Raw genomic sequence first — 18593 nt, 5'->3', positions numbered from 1 at the left:
ACAGGAAGCCAAAAAAAGAAAAAGTAAAATATCTAATATTGAAATATCAAGTGTAAAATTACAATATTAATCTAATTCAACAAGAATCAATGTGCATAAAGCAACTTGGTAGTAAAGAAGTAGCACGGTTCAACTCGTATAGATAATCGCAGTGGAAGAGTTATATCAAGAACAAGTAATCCTTTGTACAATGATCGATTCAAGTAAAAGATATGTATCTACTATTCATTACTCGTATACCAACATCCCAAAATGATAAACTTGGCCTCTCAAACCATACATCTACTCTGGCCTTGCTGTAACACGTTCAATACTATGCGACATTTACAAGTAAAACGAATGGGCTAGAGTTTTATTGGAATGCTTACAAGAACCCACATATAAGTGATATAACTATAGGGTGAGACTACAAAATTCATGTGTAGTAAGGTAAGGAAACTCCTAAAGACTGTATATTAACAAATCTCAAGCACGGCACATACAATCCGGAGCAGGGTATGTGTAAATAGATTGCTTCGGTTTGCGTAATCGTAGCTGACCGTGTCTGTAATGGTGTCCCTCGGCTACTGCTTGTCTGAAATCTACCCAACTCATGTTTTTGTCTAAAAAGATCTGACCCAACATACCCATGTTTGGCCTAATAGTCTTCAAACTCTCATACGTTCGATGCCCAACCTGTAAACATTTAATACAATGTCTCTTGTTAATTTCCAAGACAAGAGAGTTCTAGTTATATAATGCCAAACATAATCGTTCAAGTCAGGAAGTTCTAAAAGAACTTAAACCTGAAATTAATGTACCATGCATTATTTTGTTATATAGTTTAATACTCCGTATTATGATAGAGAGAGCAATAATGATGAATTTTCTAATGTAAGAAGCCATATTATTCTCCATCTAAAGTGCTTACCAGAGCATTATGCATGTTTCCTGGAGAAGCTGAAATAAAAATGTCACTATGCATGCTGACATAATAGTCAAGAGCCGCTAGCAAGGAAGCCTTCCCCTTGATTCGTGCACGCTCATCAGCAGAAGCAAGGCTCTTTTTATCTTCCATCAGGGGAAACAGTCTCCGTAAAGTCTCTAACCTAGCTTTTCCGCCATAAACCTAAAAGATTGATGTTAACACATGTAAAAAATTGTCATTAGTCAATCAAAATTAACTTTGTTTTTCTGGTTCAACAATACGACAAGTAGTTTATTACTACCTTGTGCGAGGCAAGATATAAACGTGTATTGTTATCAAATCCCAGAGCAGCTAGAAGTAGTCCAACTTCTTCTGGGGTCATCGGGCAACGCCCTTGACTTCTTAACTCCTCATCAGTAAACTGAGAGTTCAGAACTCTTCCTTGCCACATTGCCTGCCTATACCTTGCTAGAGCCAGCTTTTCTGCTTTACCGCCACCAAAATCACAGGCTGAATGGGCAGCCATGTCCTGCACAAATGGAATATTTGAGAAATGCAGATACAATTAGAAACCAAAATTGGTAAAACATACTGTATATAACCAACATGATAATCAAGTGTACAACATACCTTATCAAATCGGAGGTGTAAAACAACAAACTTCTGTGGCTCTCTTGACCCTTTCCTGTAAGAAAACTGTCGAAGTAACCCATGCTCTGGTTCACTTTTCAAAGATGGGTATTGGAGCCGCCTCACAAGAGCATCACCAAGTGCTCTGATGTGTGGGACAAACGTCAGTGCCTGAAAATTAACCTTACAGCGTAGACGTTGAAGGTCTTCAGGCATATTATCAAATGCTAGACGATGAGAAAAAGGAGAAATTGCAGCAATCCCATAGCTGAAGCACATAAACAAAGCATCAGCATTAGCGTTGCAAAGAAAATTATATATTTCCACTAGCCTGAGTGTTAGCATTCCGTAATGTATTTTTTTTCATGTTATTAAAACTTTGAAATTTTCACTTTAAGACATCACATTCACTAACTCAATGTTAATGTGGCATCATTAACATGAAGTGTAACAGCTTAATTGTATTTTATCATGATGCGTGCTTTGTTTGTAGTGGACAACTTTAAATAGCGTAAAGCTTAATAATATATCAAGTCAACAGTCTGTGTATCACCTTTGAAGTACAGGCAACACGTTCTCAGAGTACCAATGAACTGAAGCATGCACAGGTGCAGTTTTAACTCTGGTTTCACGAATCGCAGTGGAATAGAACTCCCTGGTGCTCCATGCATACTCAAATGGTAGCTCCTTAACTATGTTAATGTCATCCTTTAAGACATCAATAAAGTGATCCACATCAAAAATTTCTTCAAATGAACTGCCAAAAGAAAATTGAACACAACTTCAGAGTTTGACTCACAAACATATTTTAGATCCCAAAAGAATATGTATTGCATCACTTATTCATAAATACCTCGAGTCCTTCCAAACAGGATTAACTTCAAGTAGGGGAATCACCAATGTTGCATTCAGAATCTTAGCAACAGCTACAGCATCACATATCTGGAAAAAAATTTACAAATTCTCAGTTACAGCATCTCAAATTTAGACAAAAATAAAGAAAATGATAGTTGGCAAATATCTTAAAATCCCTACTTACCCCCATGCGTTGCTGGTTCAGACCTCCATCAAGAAATACTTGGAGGTATCCAGATGAGTTAGTTGGCTTTTCTGCATAAATAAGAAAAGGCTAATGAGAGACTATCATCACAACTTGAACAAAAGACTATAACAAATAATAAATATAAACTTTGTTCTTTCGTGGAGGGAAAATGCCACATATATATCATCAGTATTGTTAAATTACAGTGCTCACCAGATTTAGAACTTATTCCACATGGTCTCCATCCTTGATCAGGTAACGGGGACCAGAGTTCGGAAGGCTCGTCATTTGACTAGGAAGTGGAAAACAACGTAAAGACATCAGATTGTGAAAAAAAAAAAAAAAAGGCAAGCAAGGAGTGTCAAAAGAGACGATGTCCCATTTATATTTACTCACAGGTTCACTTTTAAGAGCATCTTTCAGAAGATTTGAGTGTCGAGGTTTTACAGACAGCCATTCCTGCCAAGGTAAAGAGATTCAAGTCAGCACCTCTAATTCTCCAAACTATAGTTTTGTTTCAATATGCACATAGCAGTATACCACATTTTAAAAGACCATCCGAAAATTATTCACATCACCCTATAGTTTGAAAAAGGGATATCTTTCTCTTGAGGGAATTAGATAAAAAGGTATCAGTGTTTAACTAAGAATTGCCAAAACAAGTAGTACAGTTCAATTCAAGCTGCCTTTGTCATAAGAACAGACCAATCAACATAGAGCACTGCTAGCAAGAAGCTGTAAGCATCAACCAAATACTGTTTAACATAAATGCAATATGCTTTTACTATTTTTTTGCTTGACATTAAATTCTGCTGCTATAAAAGCCAAACATAGTATAATCGTGAGCAAGAATCACTAAATCTAATAAAAGAGCATCCTGTGAACCATATTTATTCAATGTTCACTATAGTTGAACATAAATCTAATATGAACCTTATTGTTAGCTCGGAAACAATTAACAAATGCTGCATACTAGCGCTCCCACCTAACAAGAAGATTAGGAGGCTCGCACGCTTGTGCTCCCTCAACTATCACCAATAGAATTCAATTGACATCATCATTCACCTACTATGAGATCAGTAAACCCATAAAATCTATACATATGTTTTTTTAAAGCTATTGTGTTTAAAAATAGGCATAAAAATAAACCATTACATGATGAAGCAAAAAAGAGATAAACAGCTACTCCCCAAAATACACAAAGTAAGCAAAATCAACACACTATAATGTAAATGTCCTAAACTTATTAATTTTAAGATAACAATAGAAATTACTACAAACTCCAGCACTAGACATCTCAACCGTAGAATCATTCAATTTCTTGTATTATGTTTACTAATTATAGCAAAATAGCAATCTTAATAAAACAATCTAACAAAACAGCGCCTTGAGTTAATTCTGCATAATATGACCAATTATATCAAATATATTACCCAATTTATACAAATTAAATGAAATTACTCCAAAGAGTAAGAAATATAGTCATTTACAACCATTAATATCGAGTTCAACTTTTCCTAAAACTATCGTTGGTCTTCACATCTAAGACTCTTGTCAACTAGTTCACATTGAGAAAGTCAAAGAATTATTATAATTATCTAAAACACATCAAGATCACAACATCTATCAAATTTAACCCAATTAAAAACTTAAAATAGGAGAATTAGAATTATAATAAAATTAATAACAATTTTATGAAATTGAAATGAATTGAAGAAGAGTTAGAACATACAGAGTATAGATTAGGAGAATTATCAGCAGAAACCAATAAAATCGGGAAAATCAGCAGCATCAACAAGAAACCCATTTCTTCTTTTCTTCTGAACTTCATTGTATTACTATACATACCCAGTTGAAGATTCAGGAAAATCTAACAATACCCAGAAAAATTAAAGAAAACCCCAGAAAAATTAAAGAAGAACCCTAACTGAAGGAATCAATTTCTAAATTTCCCACTAAAAAAAAACAGCTGATTTATAAAGGGGTATTAATTACTGGAAAATGAGCGCCATAAAAGGAAAGAACACTAAAAAAATCAGGACTTTAATTATTAAGTCACAGTCCCAACTCACATGGTACAAAATGAAGAAAGAAAGGTTGGAAATTGGAAAATAATAGCACTGAATTTCTGGGATTTTCTTTTAATTTTCTAACTATATTATAGAGTAGGAAGTTATATAAAGAAGATGATGAAAGTTTGTTTTTACAACGGATATACTGGTGAAAAAGGTGAAAGAGATTGAATTTTTATTGAAGAGTATATTTTGGAGAATTAAGGACACCTCAAAAGACAAAAAAATGAGGAGAGAGAAAGAAAAGGAGGTGGCTAAAATGGTCAAGGAATTTGGATTTTATTGGTAGGTGCAAAAATTAATATAAACCAAAAATAAAGTTTTGGGTTCTTTCCCCCTTATTATAAAAACAAAAGGAAAATAAAATGAAATGAAAAAAAGAAAAAAAAGAATAAAAGAAAAGGTGTAAAAATTGATAATGGTTATGAATCATAATTGCAAACAGAGAAGGGACAGTTGGGTGGTTTATGCTCGTGTCACCGACACTTTTCTCACGACTCAACTCCTTCAATCTCCACCTTTATGCGTGTGGACCGCATATAACGGTATAGTGTAGCCTCTACCACGCTAGCTATGACTCTACTACTATTATGGACTATTTATTGGTTTATACAATCTCAAGATCTCAATGTTAGCTTTATTTGTCATTTGGTAATTAATTGGAGTTGGCATGGTGTCACGGATGTTGTTTTGAGATGTTCGGCTTGAGTTGGATTGGATCCTCAATGAGTCGATTGTCTGATAACTCTAGTTTAGTCGGGTTGGATCGAGTATGGAAACCGATAGTGTGATAAGTTGGTAAACATATATGCTCAATTTTAATCTTGGTGAACGTTCGATCATTGGGTTGGCAATCAAGCTTGCTTAATGAAACAAAGAAGCATATCTTGAACAATTTTTATTCGACTTGTTTATGCTAAAAAATGGATCGCTTGCGTTCAATTAAAAATTTGATTGTTTAAAAACCCTTCATACAACAAAAAATAAACTAATTAAGCTCGGACAAGTAAATAAAAAATTAAACTATAACAAGTTTAATCTTAACTGATCTCAATTCATTAACATCCCTTAGTTGCATAATATGAGGCGAAGGAGCTATTTGACATTTATAGTTACACTATCACGTTGCTTTGTTAATTGTTAAGATTAAAAAATTACCATTACATTTCTAAGGCCCTGTAATGTTCAACTTAATTTCAGTTCAGCTTAGTTCAATTCTTAATTTCCTTCTCTTATAAACAATTCATTTCAGCTCTATTTAGTTCAATATAAGTCAGCTCCATTCAATTCAGTTCAGTTCCATTGTTTACAGTAAATTAGAACAGGCCCTTAAACGAAGGTAATGTAGTTGTTGAATATATATATACAAACATTTTAAGCTAACTAAAGACTATTATTCATTTCATTTCAGTATGATTCATACATGTAAGGGTAGCTTAAATTTTATTTATTTTTGTTGGGAGTTTATATCTATTTTTGAATATGTGACAACCTAAAAACATGTATGGAGTAATATTCTATATTAGTATTTGTATTGACATTATTGCTAAGGAATACTCTTCATTGAATAAAATATAGATTAAAAAATCATTGAGAGTGCGATTTATCTTTTCACACAATTATTTGATGGAGTATAATATCTTCCAAAAAAAACAACTTGAAGGATTGTAAATATCATTTGCGGTGTACTCGTACTATTATTGTCTAATGCTCGTCATGATTACTCTATACAAAGTCTTCATCTTATTCTATGTGCTTCCATGACATAAAAATTCTTTTTAGGATTGTGGATAATATTAATTATATCACCCTTTAAAAAGGTGACACTAAAACCTCGGTTGAAGATTATAGTGTATTTTAAACGGCACTAATCTCAAATGACAAATATTTAAATCATTATTTTAAAATGCTTACCTATAATGCGGAGTTAATTAAGCTAATAATTATAATTTTTTGTTGGTACAAAGGTAATTAGGATCATATTTAACCATATAGTAATATCAAATAATATAAGGTGTACTATTTTCTTAGGTGGGAACTAAGAAGGGGCCGGAGTATCGGCAATTATTTGAATCACACCAAAAATTTAATAATAAAAGCACGGTAACCGTACAAAGATGTGATTAATCATATTTCTTGGACATTTCACATGAAAATTTGTTGTACTATTCCTTGGTTTAGTGGTACATTGAATGATCACATCCACCAATATATTTCCAACATTAATTTGATAGAAATGAAACACCAAACAAGCAAATCGAGTGTACCCTACTCAAATCCTCAAATAATATCTAAGAAACACGAAATTAATAAATACACGACGTTACTAGTCAGGTTAATTATGTTATCAATATGACAATTAATTTCAGACTGATGGAATATTGTACTACTAATTAGCAAAGGGCCGATTAGGTACTACAAACATGATGATGACAATGATCATGATGAGAAAATGATCGAACAATCGATAATAGGTGGTGGTGGTGGTGGCATGAGAAGTGATGAAAGTAGAATTAGGGCTTGTTTTGGTGAGTGAATCAGAAGACATAGGAGGGAGTGTAGGATGCAATGGAGCATCTTGAACGTTGATTGTAAGTTTGATGCCACGTAAGCAGTAACCTTGACCGCTGATGAAGTAGTAAGGCCTAGCAACCGTTAGATTAAATACATCTCTTCCTCCTCTTGTTATGTTGGTTATGTAGTCTTTCTCTATGCAATTTTTGTAATTTGTTTGGTTCACCTCTAGTACACTTATAATCCTCTTGTCAAACCCAAAATCTGTCAAAAAATTAAACTATATTAGAATTAGTAATTAATATTAATTTAATCCATCAATTAGGGAGTAATTATGTTATAGTTAAGTCAGAAGACTTGCTTTAAATTATTAAGGAAAATAAATCAATTTATAACATGCAGAAAAAATTGATTGCTACGACTTATTATTAACTTGTCAGATGCATGTTATTACAAGTAACATTCTGATAGGATTAGCAAGGAAACTTTCTTAATTAGTGATTGATACAACAAGTTTGCACATTTTAATGGTATGACAGGTTGTCATTTGATACCCATATGATTAAGATATGAAAAAAAAAGGTGTCAATTGATGCAAAGAAGCTAAGAAATCAAGGGGAAAACATAAAATCAAATCAAGCTAATTAAGAAAGCTTGTCAATTATCATTTATCACAATACTTTTTAATTTATTCGATGTATAGTATTATCGCACTCAAACTAATTACTATCACAGAAATATGAATATAATACATACAATAAAAGATAACATTAAACTACATAAACTCGCAATGGCCAACATATATATTAACATGTAATTTAATTAAAAATAAAAATAAAAAATTTATGCATGGTTCAATATTACAAACAATTTTTGTTCTAAACTATAAGAATTTAATGTACTTAATCCAAAATTATAATTAAAAAAAAATGCATGGAAAAAAAAAAGGAGATTAGGGCAAAATAATACTTACAAAGCCAATCACCAACATAAAAATGTTGATTAGCAGCCCAATTAGAAAAGTTGACATTAAGCCTCCAACCAAACCTACCTCCTCCAACCTCATGCAACACTGGAGATCTTCCTTCTACTTTTACCACCATCCCTAACCCTAATATTATTCCTACCATTACCAAAAAAATTTGTGACTCCATTGTTATTTTCTCGGCTTTCGGTATGTATGAAGTTTATGAAAAAAAAAAAGCATGAGCTATATATATATAGTTAATACAAATTTTCATACATAATAACTGAATTATATACTTGCAAAAACTATTTTGGTACTTTAGTTATGACTAGATGTTTGAATGTTTTGAATATATATAACATCTTCGTTTTCTAAGATGGTAAAACATGCATTTGGTACAAAACTGTATCCCTTGCATGTCCTTCATATCTTCCTTATGATTTTACAATATCACTTTATCATTCATATGATAATTGATATGTTGATAATATAACACCTCACTATGTATGTTGTTAGTTTTAGACTTGTTAGTTGACGGTCCAACACTCCAACTTAAATGGTACGACCTTTTTTCATCTTGTATAATGTATGTCGTTATGATTTATGAACAACGATTTTACACGAAAAATAATTTAAATCATAACCCGTCAATTCGTCATATGAATGATCGTTGTTAACATTAGTTGTTTATTACGTAAACTTTTGGTCTTGGATTAATTGGACATATCATACAACTAAGTATTCAAAATCTGATTTGGTTTGGTTAAAGAAAAGCATTGCTTCATCTACTAGCCCAAGCCCAACACTAAATTATAAAAATATTTTGAAACTTGAAATTACATTAGGGTTTTGAGAGCCCACTTGGACTCCAGAAGTTATGGGCCTTTTCCCGAAGTGGGATGTGAGTAGGTCTAGAATACAAATCCAAGTTGTAAGAGCCCAACATGATTATTTTCTCCAACTTTGGGATCAAATGATCAATGGGGAGTACGGACTACTAGTAGTAAGAACTAAGATATAGTTCTCCATCATCGTATAGTCACGCAAGCTTAGGGCCTGTTCATATTTACTGAATTGAAATGAAATGAAATGAATATTTTATGAGAGAAAGAAATTAGGAACTCAACTGAAGTGAAATTAACTAAACTGATTGGAGCTGAATGAACTGAACTAAATTGAGCTAAACTGAAATTAAGTTGAAGTGAACTGCCGAACAGGCCCTTAGTAGAGTGAGTGGGGAACACACCTCAAGTTGAGGCCCTATTAACTACGTATAGTCATGGTGATCATGAAAACAAAATTCTCCGCCAGTTAATAATAATTTTCCTTTTGTTTATTTATTTTTGCAAATTCTTTAAAAAATAAATAAATAAATAAAAATAAAAGCGAAAGTTAAAGACATTATATTTTGTATTAGTGTTTTTTAATTTTGTAAAGGTAAAGAAAAGTTCCTAAAAAGCGGATTCCCCATCCCAAACTACCCCTCATATTGGAATTGTTGTAGCTTTATTTGTAGGCTTGTTACTACTTTCTGACGATACCTCAATTTTCATGATTTTTTTGTGATCCGATATTTACGGGTCAAACACTTTGAGAGTGAGGGAGGGACGATAGAGGATCACCACCCTCAAAGTGTCTTTAGTGGGGATTGAACCCCGAACTTTAAAGTTGGAAGGTACAATCCTTACCACTAGATCAAGCTTAACTTGGTAGGCTTGTTACTACTTGTGTTGGTGTTTTTCTTAGACATGTTATGTGTTGCCTAATACTTCATCATTAGCATTTGGGTTCTACATGTTTTTCTTAGACATGTTATGTGTTACCTAATACTTCATCATTAGCATTTGGGGTTCTCATGAATGTAGCAACAAGGAATCCCTTTAAAAATAATGAATAATTTGAACTTGACTTTTACCTTAGGTTGATAAACAACGTTTGGTTAATAAACAATCAACTTCTAACAAGTACTTAGAATTTATTATCTTTAAAGCCAAAATGATCTAGATTTGGCCTATCAATTTACAAGTTACGGATTTCATATTCTATCTCATATGAATTACAAATTTTATGATACATCATGAACTTCATAATATTATCAAGATCAAAATAATTTCGGGTCAATTATTAAGTCAGATCAATTGCTTGTTGGTGCAGTGGTAATTGGTGTTGCCCTTGGTAGTTGGTAAGTGAGATTGTGTGTTCAATCACCCGTAATAAAAATTGGGGGAGGAAATTGGAGCCCTAATTACTCAAAACTAAACCTCAAATCCGAATTAGCCCATAAAACATAGAAATTGTTTTAGACAACCGGGTGTAAGGTGCACGCAAAAGAGTACTTTTTACTCATTTTATCATCAAAAGAACAAACATATATTTTCGGATGCACCGTATACCCATACCGGGTGTATATAACAATTTCTCAATCACGAACCCACAAATCACATTCAAGACCCAAGAAGCTGCCAAGATTTATGTCAACAGATTAAAGAAAAGCACCTCCCCAGGTAGAGACGGCGAGTGTAACGCCAAAAATAAAAATAGAAGAAATAATACAAACAAAAGGGTAGTTGATTCTCTTAGCAAAGTTGTTTCCTCAAATCATATTCCCTGCAAAACTCGATAGCATGAACCTGAATCGCCGGCCATCCTCGCGATTTCTTCTTCCCCGTCGCACCACAATCGCCGGCCACCGCATTCTCCGCCGTACTTCCGACTGCCACCTCCCACTCTGCTGCAGCAAACAGCGCTGAGTGTTTTGTACGAGGTATTTCAAATTTTGATTTTATTTTGTTGTTGATTTTGTTGAAATTTTGATTTTACTCGTCTTCTTCACTTTTTTGAATTGATTTGAGTTTTGTTTTTAGGGATTGAATTGTGAGTGTTTTGAGTTCTGAGTTCAATTTGAGTATTTCAATTTACGTTTATGATTTGCGACTTTGAGATTTAGGATTATGAAATTGTTTATGATTTTATTAATGATTATAAAGGTTGCTCGAATAAGGAAGTTAAATTATGATCAGAAAGTTTGCTCGAATAAGGAAATTAAATTAAGCATTAATTTCCGTCAAAAAAAAAAAATTAAGCATTAATTTATACGCCAGATTGAAATTGTGCTGTTAAGATTGAGCAAAGTAGGTTAAGACAATAAGACACACTAGTAATCAATACTACACTAGATTGTAGCTAAAGCTTTCGTCGTCGCTTGACCTTGATCCTATGGCTTATACAGGCAACATTAAACATAGTTCCGGTCATCCGGATATATTCTTTAAACATACAAGCACTAGACAGCAAGTATTGCTTAAAATACTATTGTTAATATTCCTTTGCGTTTGAATTGCACACGCGGTGTTGGAGAAACACGTATGGAGTGACATATAGCTTAGCCGTTGGAGAGGTATATGTGCAAAACATAATGGCTAGGATCAACTCTTGTAGGAGCCCTGACGCGTTATACCAGTTTTAGTGCTATTTGCCACGCTTCAGTTGATTAAGTAGACTAATGAAAGGTAATTTGAAGATTCAGCTTGCGGTTTGTACAAGCAATAACCCTATTTGCATTAAATCCTCGAGTTGGCTAGCCTATAGGTGGTAGCTAGTCTATAAGCCAAGAGGCAGGTAAACAAGCTTTTGGTACAAACTAGGTATTGCAAAGGATCCTCCTACATGTCATTAGAACACGAGAACTACTAAGAAGCTCATACATCATTAGCATTCTAGAATAACCATGTTTAGTGGTTAACACTGTCTAACCATCTGGTTTCTGCACTAGCTCTGTACTTCTCCAGAAGCCAAGATGTTCCTCATTATTCAGGACATAGACGTAGAAGGAAAATAAGATCAAGTTATTAATTTCATACCTAATTTAATGATTGTCTTAGGTTATAGCAATTGAACAATTTCCCTAAATTTGTGACCGCTTGATTAATTGATCAATTTCTAAATAGTTTTTTGTTACTTAGAGAGAGTTTGTTCTCACAAGTGATGATGATATCATCAACCAGTTGAAACTAAAATTATTTAGAATAGTTATAATTTTTTTACTTAAGAATTATTGTTACTCTTTAATATTTCATCTTACGAACTGGCTGTTACTCCATATTTTGTACTACGTACATTTGACTTTCTATATGTTCTTAATTGTTATTTCATTTATTTAGAAGCTAAAGATATACCTGCATTTAAAATTTCTGGATGTGCCACTGAAGAAATAAGTACCCTTGGTAATTTTTTTATTGCAGGAATGAATAAAACATAAAAGAAGTGATGGGTAGAGAAGGATACGTAGTTCCCGTGGACCCTCAAACGAGCTTAAGTGTGGTTCTGAAGAAGAAACCTGCTGGGTCACGTAGTTGGATTTTACTTGATTCTTCTAGTCATGCTACTGTTCTTGACCTTGACAAGCACGCTATTATGCACCGCGTTCAAATTCATGCTCGTGATCTTCGTATTTTAGATCCTCTTCTCTCCTACCCTTCTGCTATTCTAGGTCGTGAAAAAGCTATTGTTTTAAATTTAGAGGTTGTTTTCTTACTTCAAATTATTTCAATTTTCTTCTGTTTTTCCTTTTGTCAGTGCGTGTGCCTCTTACTGATTGATTTATTTATTTGGTGTTTTGGGTGCTCAGCATATCAAGGCAATCATCACTGCTGATGAGGTACTGCCAAAATTTAACATCTCTTTATACCCTATATGATTTTGTATGTTTGGCTCTTATCTTTATTATTACTGTCCTGTTCATTCCCTTACTTTTCGTAATTGGTATTAGTTAATTGGGTGTGTTTATCTTTGGAACTGTAATGGGGAGCCAACTTAAAGTCTGAGATTTGACAAATGCACTATATATTTGCATCTACTAATGAACAATAATATGTAGTATATGGCTTCTGATGTTTTCATCAAGAAGGTATTTGTAAGGTTTGGACTCTATCTATTTTAATGGCATATTAATTTTCGCACGTGTGTTTATCACTTTATCTTGTTCTCGAATTTTATTGCATTTGTTTTGGGCTTGGTATCTTTAATATTGTCATTTATCACTTTTTGCTTGTGTTTCTCACTTATAATAACCTGCCTTTTTTAGCCACATTGGTAGTGTTTTTTTTTGTATGGGTTGTTTTGTTGACCTAGGACACTGTTATTGAAATAATTCTAACAAGTAAAGTTTCTAGTTTTTAGTATAGGTGGGTAACGGACAGTCCTATAGTCCTATTAATGCCCACAAATAATTCTGTGTACGTTAGTGCCTCAAAAACCGTTTCTCATTTTCTTACACTGTAGGTTTAATGAATCTGGTGCTTGTGAAAGAGTAAGGCTTCAATTCTTGCGGACATGGTTTTTTATTTTGTTTTTATTCTTATAGGTCTTGCTTCGAGACCCTTCGGATGAAAATGTAATTCCTGTTGTTCAAGAACTTCAGAGGCGCTTATGTCCTGGAAGTACTGCGCCTAAAGTTAATGGAGATGGGAAGGAATCGGGGGGACATGATGTTGAAGCTACTGAAGAAGATGGTAAGTTACTTTCATCTGCAAAATGTTGAGGGTATTTTCATTGTTGAGTATTATCAACAAGGGCGAGATTTGTGGGTTTTGGTCTTGCTATACTTAATCAGTTGATATATTGTTCTTTCAGTTATTTTAGTCACCTTTCCCTTCTTCTTCATTGTCCAACTCTTCTATCTAAACTCTCTTTTTGCTGATTATCTCTGTCAATTTTGTAGAATCTCCCTTTGAATTCCGTGCCCTTGAGGTGGCTTTGGACTCAATTTGTAGCTTTCTTGCTGCACGTACAACTGATCTGGAAACTGCTGCTTACCCAGCATTAGATGAGCTGACATCTAAGGTGAGGGTGCTACCCTGTGGGCCTTTTGACAAATGTTTTGGCCTTTAAGAACCTTAAATAAGGTGAATTGATATTAGGTCTATTGAGTTAGGAATTATGCTTGTTCTTATCGAGCATGTTGTTTAAAAAATGATCATTTTTCTCTTGTTTTGGCTTTACTAGTGATATCTAAGCTGCAAGTAAAATTTAGCCGTATGTTCTACACCTGAATTATTCTGATTTTGTCGTGAGAGTAATTGTGCTGTTTTTGTTATAATTTTTTTTTACTGTTATTTGATGTGGGTAGATCCTATTAACACCATGGTTACATATTTGCTGTGTTGTTTTCTTTTTTTTTTTTTTTTTTTTTTGGTTTTGTTTTGTTTTGTTTTGTTTTTGTGAGATAATCTATTGCTTCTTAGCGTTCAGAATGTAACATTTCACAATTTTTTTTGTCTTTCTCTGTGATAATTAGTGTTGTTTTATTTGTAGATAAGCAGCCGAAACTTGGACAGAGTAAGAAAATTGAAGAGTGCAATGACAAGGTTGACTGCTCGTGTTCAGAAGGTATTGCTTTTTCATCCATTGTTAACACAACTGTTTATCAGTTAATTCCCTACATCTTTTGAAGACCTTTCCTTCCTCTTACTCTAGGTGGGAGGGTGGGGTTGAAGGTTTTTCCTGTTTGATATATGTCTTGTGTTGCGCTGTTCTGGGCCTATGAATCCAATCTGAAATTAAATTCAGTTTTGAAATAAACTGCAAATTCTTTTTGGTATTATGGCTTATGATCCATATTTTTGTTTAAAATTGGTAATACTACCTCCGTTACAGATTATGTGCAACGATTGGACATAAAGCAGAGAGGGAAAATTTCTAATCGTTGCACATAACCTGTAACGGAGGTAGTATGAATAAATTACAAATTTACAATAGGCATAGTATATGCTTATTAACTCGATATAAACCTTTAAACACAATTTTAGAGGGTTTTTACTTTTTCATCAAATTCCTTGATTATTAGATTGTTCCACCCACTCAATTGGATTCCGAGAGGGTATTTGGGACCATGGTAAACATCTCGGTAATTTTTATTTGAAGACCATAAAAAGTTGAAAATTTCCAAAATTGAAGGCTTATCCACGCTTTTTGAGAAATTTTAAAGGTTTCGGGACCCGGTGTCGAAAAGTCTTGAGATAATAGGGGATACATCCGGCGGTCATATAATGTCGTTTGGAACCATATATGATCATTATATGTTGTCATAAATGTCCGTGGTAGGCTCGAGTTTATGAAGTTGGTGCAAGTTGTAAACGGGTAAATTGACCGTTTAAAGGCAAATTGGATGGTTCCACCCACCCAATTGGACTCCCGGAGGGTATTAGGGTCCATGGTAAACATCTCATCAATTTTTATTTCCGTGCCAAAAAAAAGTTAAAAATATCCAAAATTGAAGGCTATTATCCACGTTTTTTTTAGCAATTTTGGAGGTTTCGGGATTCGGTGTCGAAAAGTCTTGAGATACTAGGGAATACATCTCGGGGTCATATAATGCCGTTTGGAACCATATATGATCATTATATGATGTCCGTGGTAGGCTTGAGTTTATGAAATCGGTGCAAGTTGTAAACGGGTAAATTGACCGTTTAAAAGCATATTGGATGGTTTTACCTACCCAAGTGAACTTCCGGGGCGTATAAGGGTCTTTGGTAAGCATCTCGGCAATTTTTATTTTTGGGTCAAAAAAAGTGGAAAATTGTCCAAAATACACGATTTCTGGTCAATTTTTGACATTTTTTTAAAAAGTGAATTGAATGCGTGGGGCGACTCCTGGGGTCATATAAGGAGGTTTGAAACCATAAGACACCGATAAAGATGTCTACAAAGTACCAAGAATGAGTTTTGACTCTATTTTGAAATCCGTGAAATTTTGGAATATAATGATGTCATATAAGTGTAATAATGTGATGTGACTTGACTATAGTGATGTCATATTAATATCATGATGTCATAAAAACTCTGGCAAAAAATAATCTTGTTTACAATTAGAGTTTGAGTAGCTGGGACTTTCTTTTTTCAATTATTGTTTCCAACTTTCCGTTGTTCAAGCTTAAGAACTACTTCGTAATGCTTTTGTATTTTCTATACCCAGACTTACATAGTAAATAGTTTGTATGTCTGCTTATCCTTGTAAGTTTAAGTCATGTGATTATTGGTTGTAGGTGAGGGATGAGCTTGAACAACTTTTGGATGATGATGGTGATATGGCCGACCTTTACCTGTCTAGAAAGCTGGCTGTTCCTGCTTCACCTGTTAGCGGATCAGGAGCCAACTGGTTTCCCAGTTCCCCTACTGTTATCTCTAGGATGTCGAGAGCAAGCAGAGCAAGTGTGGTCACTGGTCGTAGTGATGAAAATGATGTTGAGGAACTCGAGATGTTGCTAGAGGTTATTACAATCTTCACAAGTTTTATTTGGAAGAGATGACTCACAATCTTGTGCTGAGTCTTAACATTATTTTAAGTCCTCTTTTTAGAACTTGTTTTCACCTGCAATTTTTTTGCACGAAGTGTAAATGAATGTTGGTGCTTGGGTTGGAGTGAATAGCTAATGTCTTTATTCCGGATATGAATTACAGGCTTACTTCATGCAAATTGACGGGACATTGAATAAATTAACAACGGTATGTATAATGAAGAATTATTAGATCTTACTATGCAGTCCTCTAGTTACTCTTCTTGCATCTATGTGTATACATGTTTATCTGGACTATTGTGAACCTGCATAGTGTCACAGACAGGAACATCTGACATAGCCCGTTTAACTATCTCTGTTCAATTGATTATTTTGGAGTCCACTCAACATGCTGAACAGCTGTGGTGATGATGATTGGTTCAAAATAGTGGAGATTGGGGAAGAGAGATGGAAATATATGAGTTAATATGTCATGCCACCAAGGGGATATAGACTGAAAGAGAGGATATGAGAGGAAAAGAAAAGGCTGTTTTTGGGTCATGGTGTTTGCATAAATTGCATTCTGCACATTAAAACCTTTTTTTTTTTTTTTTATCATAAATTGATTATTTTGAATTGGAACTTGCAGCTTCGTGAATACATTGATGACACTGAGGATTACATCAACATTCAGGTTAGTAAATCTTTTGTCTTCAATCTAGAAGTTAATATTCTGAAACATGAATGCCTTCTTTGATGGTACTGAAAGTTGATTTCCTGTGCAGCTTGACAATCATCGAAATCAATTGATTCAGGTGTGGATACTTCCTTCCTCTCCTAATGCTTGAAATTATACAGTTTTTTTCGTCTATCATGATTTACTTGAGAGTCAAGAAAGTTGATTTCTATGCAAGTTGGCTGTCAGTGGGAACTAGGTTGGAAATTCCAACTGTCGATTTCACATGCAATTCAAGAACCACAACATAATTATTTAATTATAACCTTCTAAATCTATCTCAATTCTCTTCAGTTGATGGTCTGAGACTCGAGAGTAATCTGGGTAGTCTATAATTTTTAACGTGTTCTTTGTTCTTTGTGAATGCTTATAAATTTATCTTGCAGCTGGAGCTCTTCCTGAGTTCGGGAACTGTTTGCTTATCAATCTACTCTTTGGTGGCTGCAATCTTTGGCATGAATATACCTTACACTTGGATGGAAAATCATGGTTACCTCTTTAAATGGGTAAATATAACAATTGCATTAAAGTTTAGCTTTGTTACTGTTACCCATTCTATTGTACTTATAGGTCTTTGCATGTTTTGCAGGTAATTATCCTTTCTGGACTTTTTAGCGCGGTACTCTTTGTGGTTATAGTTGCATATGCTCGTTTTAAAGGGCTTGTGGGATCATGAGATCTGTAAATCACACATTTTTTTTTCTCAGAATAACAAAATCAATCTCTCTACCAGTGAATAATTCTGGGTTAACCAAATACACAGTCACACAGACATACTGTCTTATTGGATCCAGCATGCTTGAATTGGCGGCTGCTATTTTCATGTACATACTGTGATACCGAGATATAATTGATACAACTCACAATGCTTGAATTGACCTTGCTGAGGCTTTTTTTTTTTTTGCTTCTCTTTTTATATTAGTTTTCTTTTGTAAATTTACTGAATCTCAGTAATAGGTGTTTCTTTTATCAGTAACAGTTTTTATCAACTAATTGAAACATCAATTGCCTCATATCGAGTGCTATCAAATGCTTTTGCTGAATTTTGACTTCTCTAAATATACTTGTGTTGCATAATTATATATGCATTCTTTTCAAGATATGACATCTATGAAGACGAGCTACCATTCTACCCTTGTTAAATTGATTCACCGAGGATTAGCATGTGTCTGCTGTAATGCTATATATGCCCCCCTTACAGCAGTAGTTGTAAGTTTTTGATGAACTAGTCATCCCACCCGAAATTAAGATGATGATACATATTGGAGTGGGCACAAAGCAGGAGGGTTGAAGCAAATAGCTAGACTAGTACTACCAGTACATTATGCAGTGCTACACCATATGATGTCGCTTTTGTAAGGTTTTTGTTGTTAAGAGCACCAACAGACTGGAACGAAAAAGGTAATTGACTAAATTCCGCAAAGATTTTGCAAGTTCTAACAGGAATTGTCA

At 34.0% G+C, this 18593-nt stretch overlaps 2 protein-coding genes and 1 pseudogene across 2 annotated transcripts; 1 reads left to right on the top strand and 2 right to left on the bottom strand.

Moving 5' to 3' along the window:
* Positions 1-15: 15 nt before the first annotated feature.
* Positions 16-4984, bottom strand: LOC145562366 (O-fucosyltransferase 39-like). Its single transcript, XM_081622619.1, has 10 exons — positions 4312-4984; positions 2976-3038; positions 2793-2871; positions 2577-2647; positions 2391-2479; positions 2091-2294; positions 1538-1805; positions 1209-1436; positions 911-1108; positions 16-675 (listed from the first exon to the last, which is right to left on the bottom strand). Exons 1-10 carry the CDS (start codon positions 4423-4425, stop codon positions 466-468), a joined length of 1524 nt encoding a protein of 507 aa, XP_081478745.1. The 5' UTR covers positions 4426-4984; the 3' UTR covers positions 16-465.
* Positions 4985-7040: 2056 nt separating this feature from the next.
* Positions 7041-8319, bottom strand: LOC145638693 (early nodulin-like protein 20 pseudogene; annotated as a pseudogene).
* A 2299-nt stretch (positions 8320-10618) lies between these two features.
* Positions 10619-18184, top strand: LOC145625939 (magnesium transporter MRS2-I-like). The gene is made up of 12 exons (XM_081678597.1): positions 10619-10896; positions 12374-12653; positions 12760-12789; positions 13495-13642; positions 13852-13973; positions 14445-14519; positions 16175-16399; positions 16590-16634; positions 17055-17099; positions 17191-17220; positions 17528-17647; positions 17731-18184. Exons 2-12 carry the CDS (start codon positions 12399-12401, stop codon positions 17815-17817), a joined length of 1182 nt encoding a protein of 393 aa, XP_081534723.1. The 5' UTR covers positions 10619-10896; positions 12374-12398; the 3' UTR covers positions 17818-18184.
* The last annotated feature ends 409 nt before the right edge of the window (positions 18185-18593 follow it).

Source organism: Chenopodium album, chromosome 1 (genome assembly GCF_948465745.1).
Source record: "Chenopodium album chromosome 1, dcCheAlbu1.1, whole genome shotgun sequence".
Classification (NCBI taxonomy): Eukaryota; Viridiplantae; Streptophyta; class Magnoliopsida; order Caryophyllales; family Amaranthaceae; genus Chenopodium; species Chenopodium album.
This window is presented reverse-complemented; position numbering and strand designations above follow the sequence as displayed.

Coding starts and splice junctions, on each gene's coding strand:
- LOC145562366 (XM_081622619.1), bottom strand. CDS start 4,425: ATGTATAGTAATACAATGAAGTTCAGAAGAAAAGAAGAAATGGGTTTC. Junction 3,039..4,311: donor ATTCTCCTAATCTATACTCT/GTATGTTCTAAC, acceptor TTACCTTGGCAG/GAATGGCTGTCTGTAAAACC. Junction 676..910: donor GAAACATGCATAATGCTCTG/GTAAGCACTTTA, acceptor AAATGTTTACAG/GTTGGGCATCGAACGTATGA.
- LOC145625939 (XM_081678597.1), top strand. CDS start 12,399: ATGGGTAGAGAAGGATACGTAGTTCCCGTGGACCCTCAAACGAGCTTA. Junction 12,790..13,494: donor CAATCATCACTGCTGATGAG/GTACTGCCAAAA, acceptor TTATTCTTATAG/GTCTTGCTTCGAGACCCTTC. Junction 16,400..16,589: donor AACTCGAGATGTTGCTAGAG/GTTATTACAATC, acceptor TATGAATTACAG/GCTTACTTCATGCAAATTGA.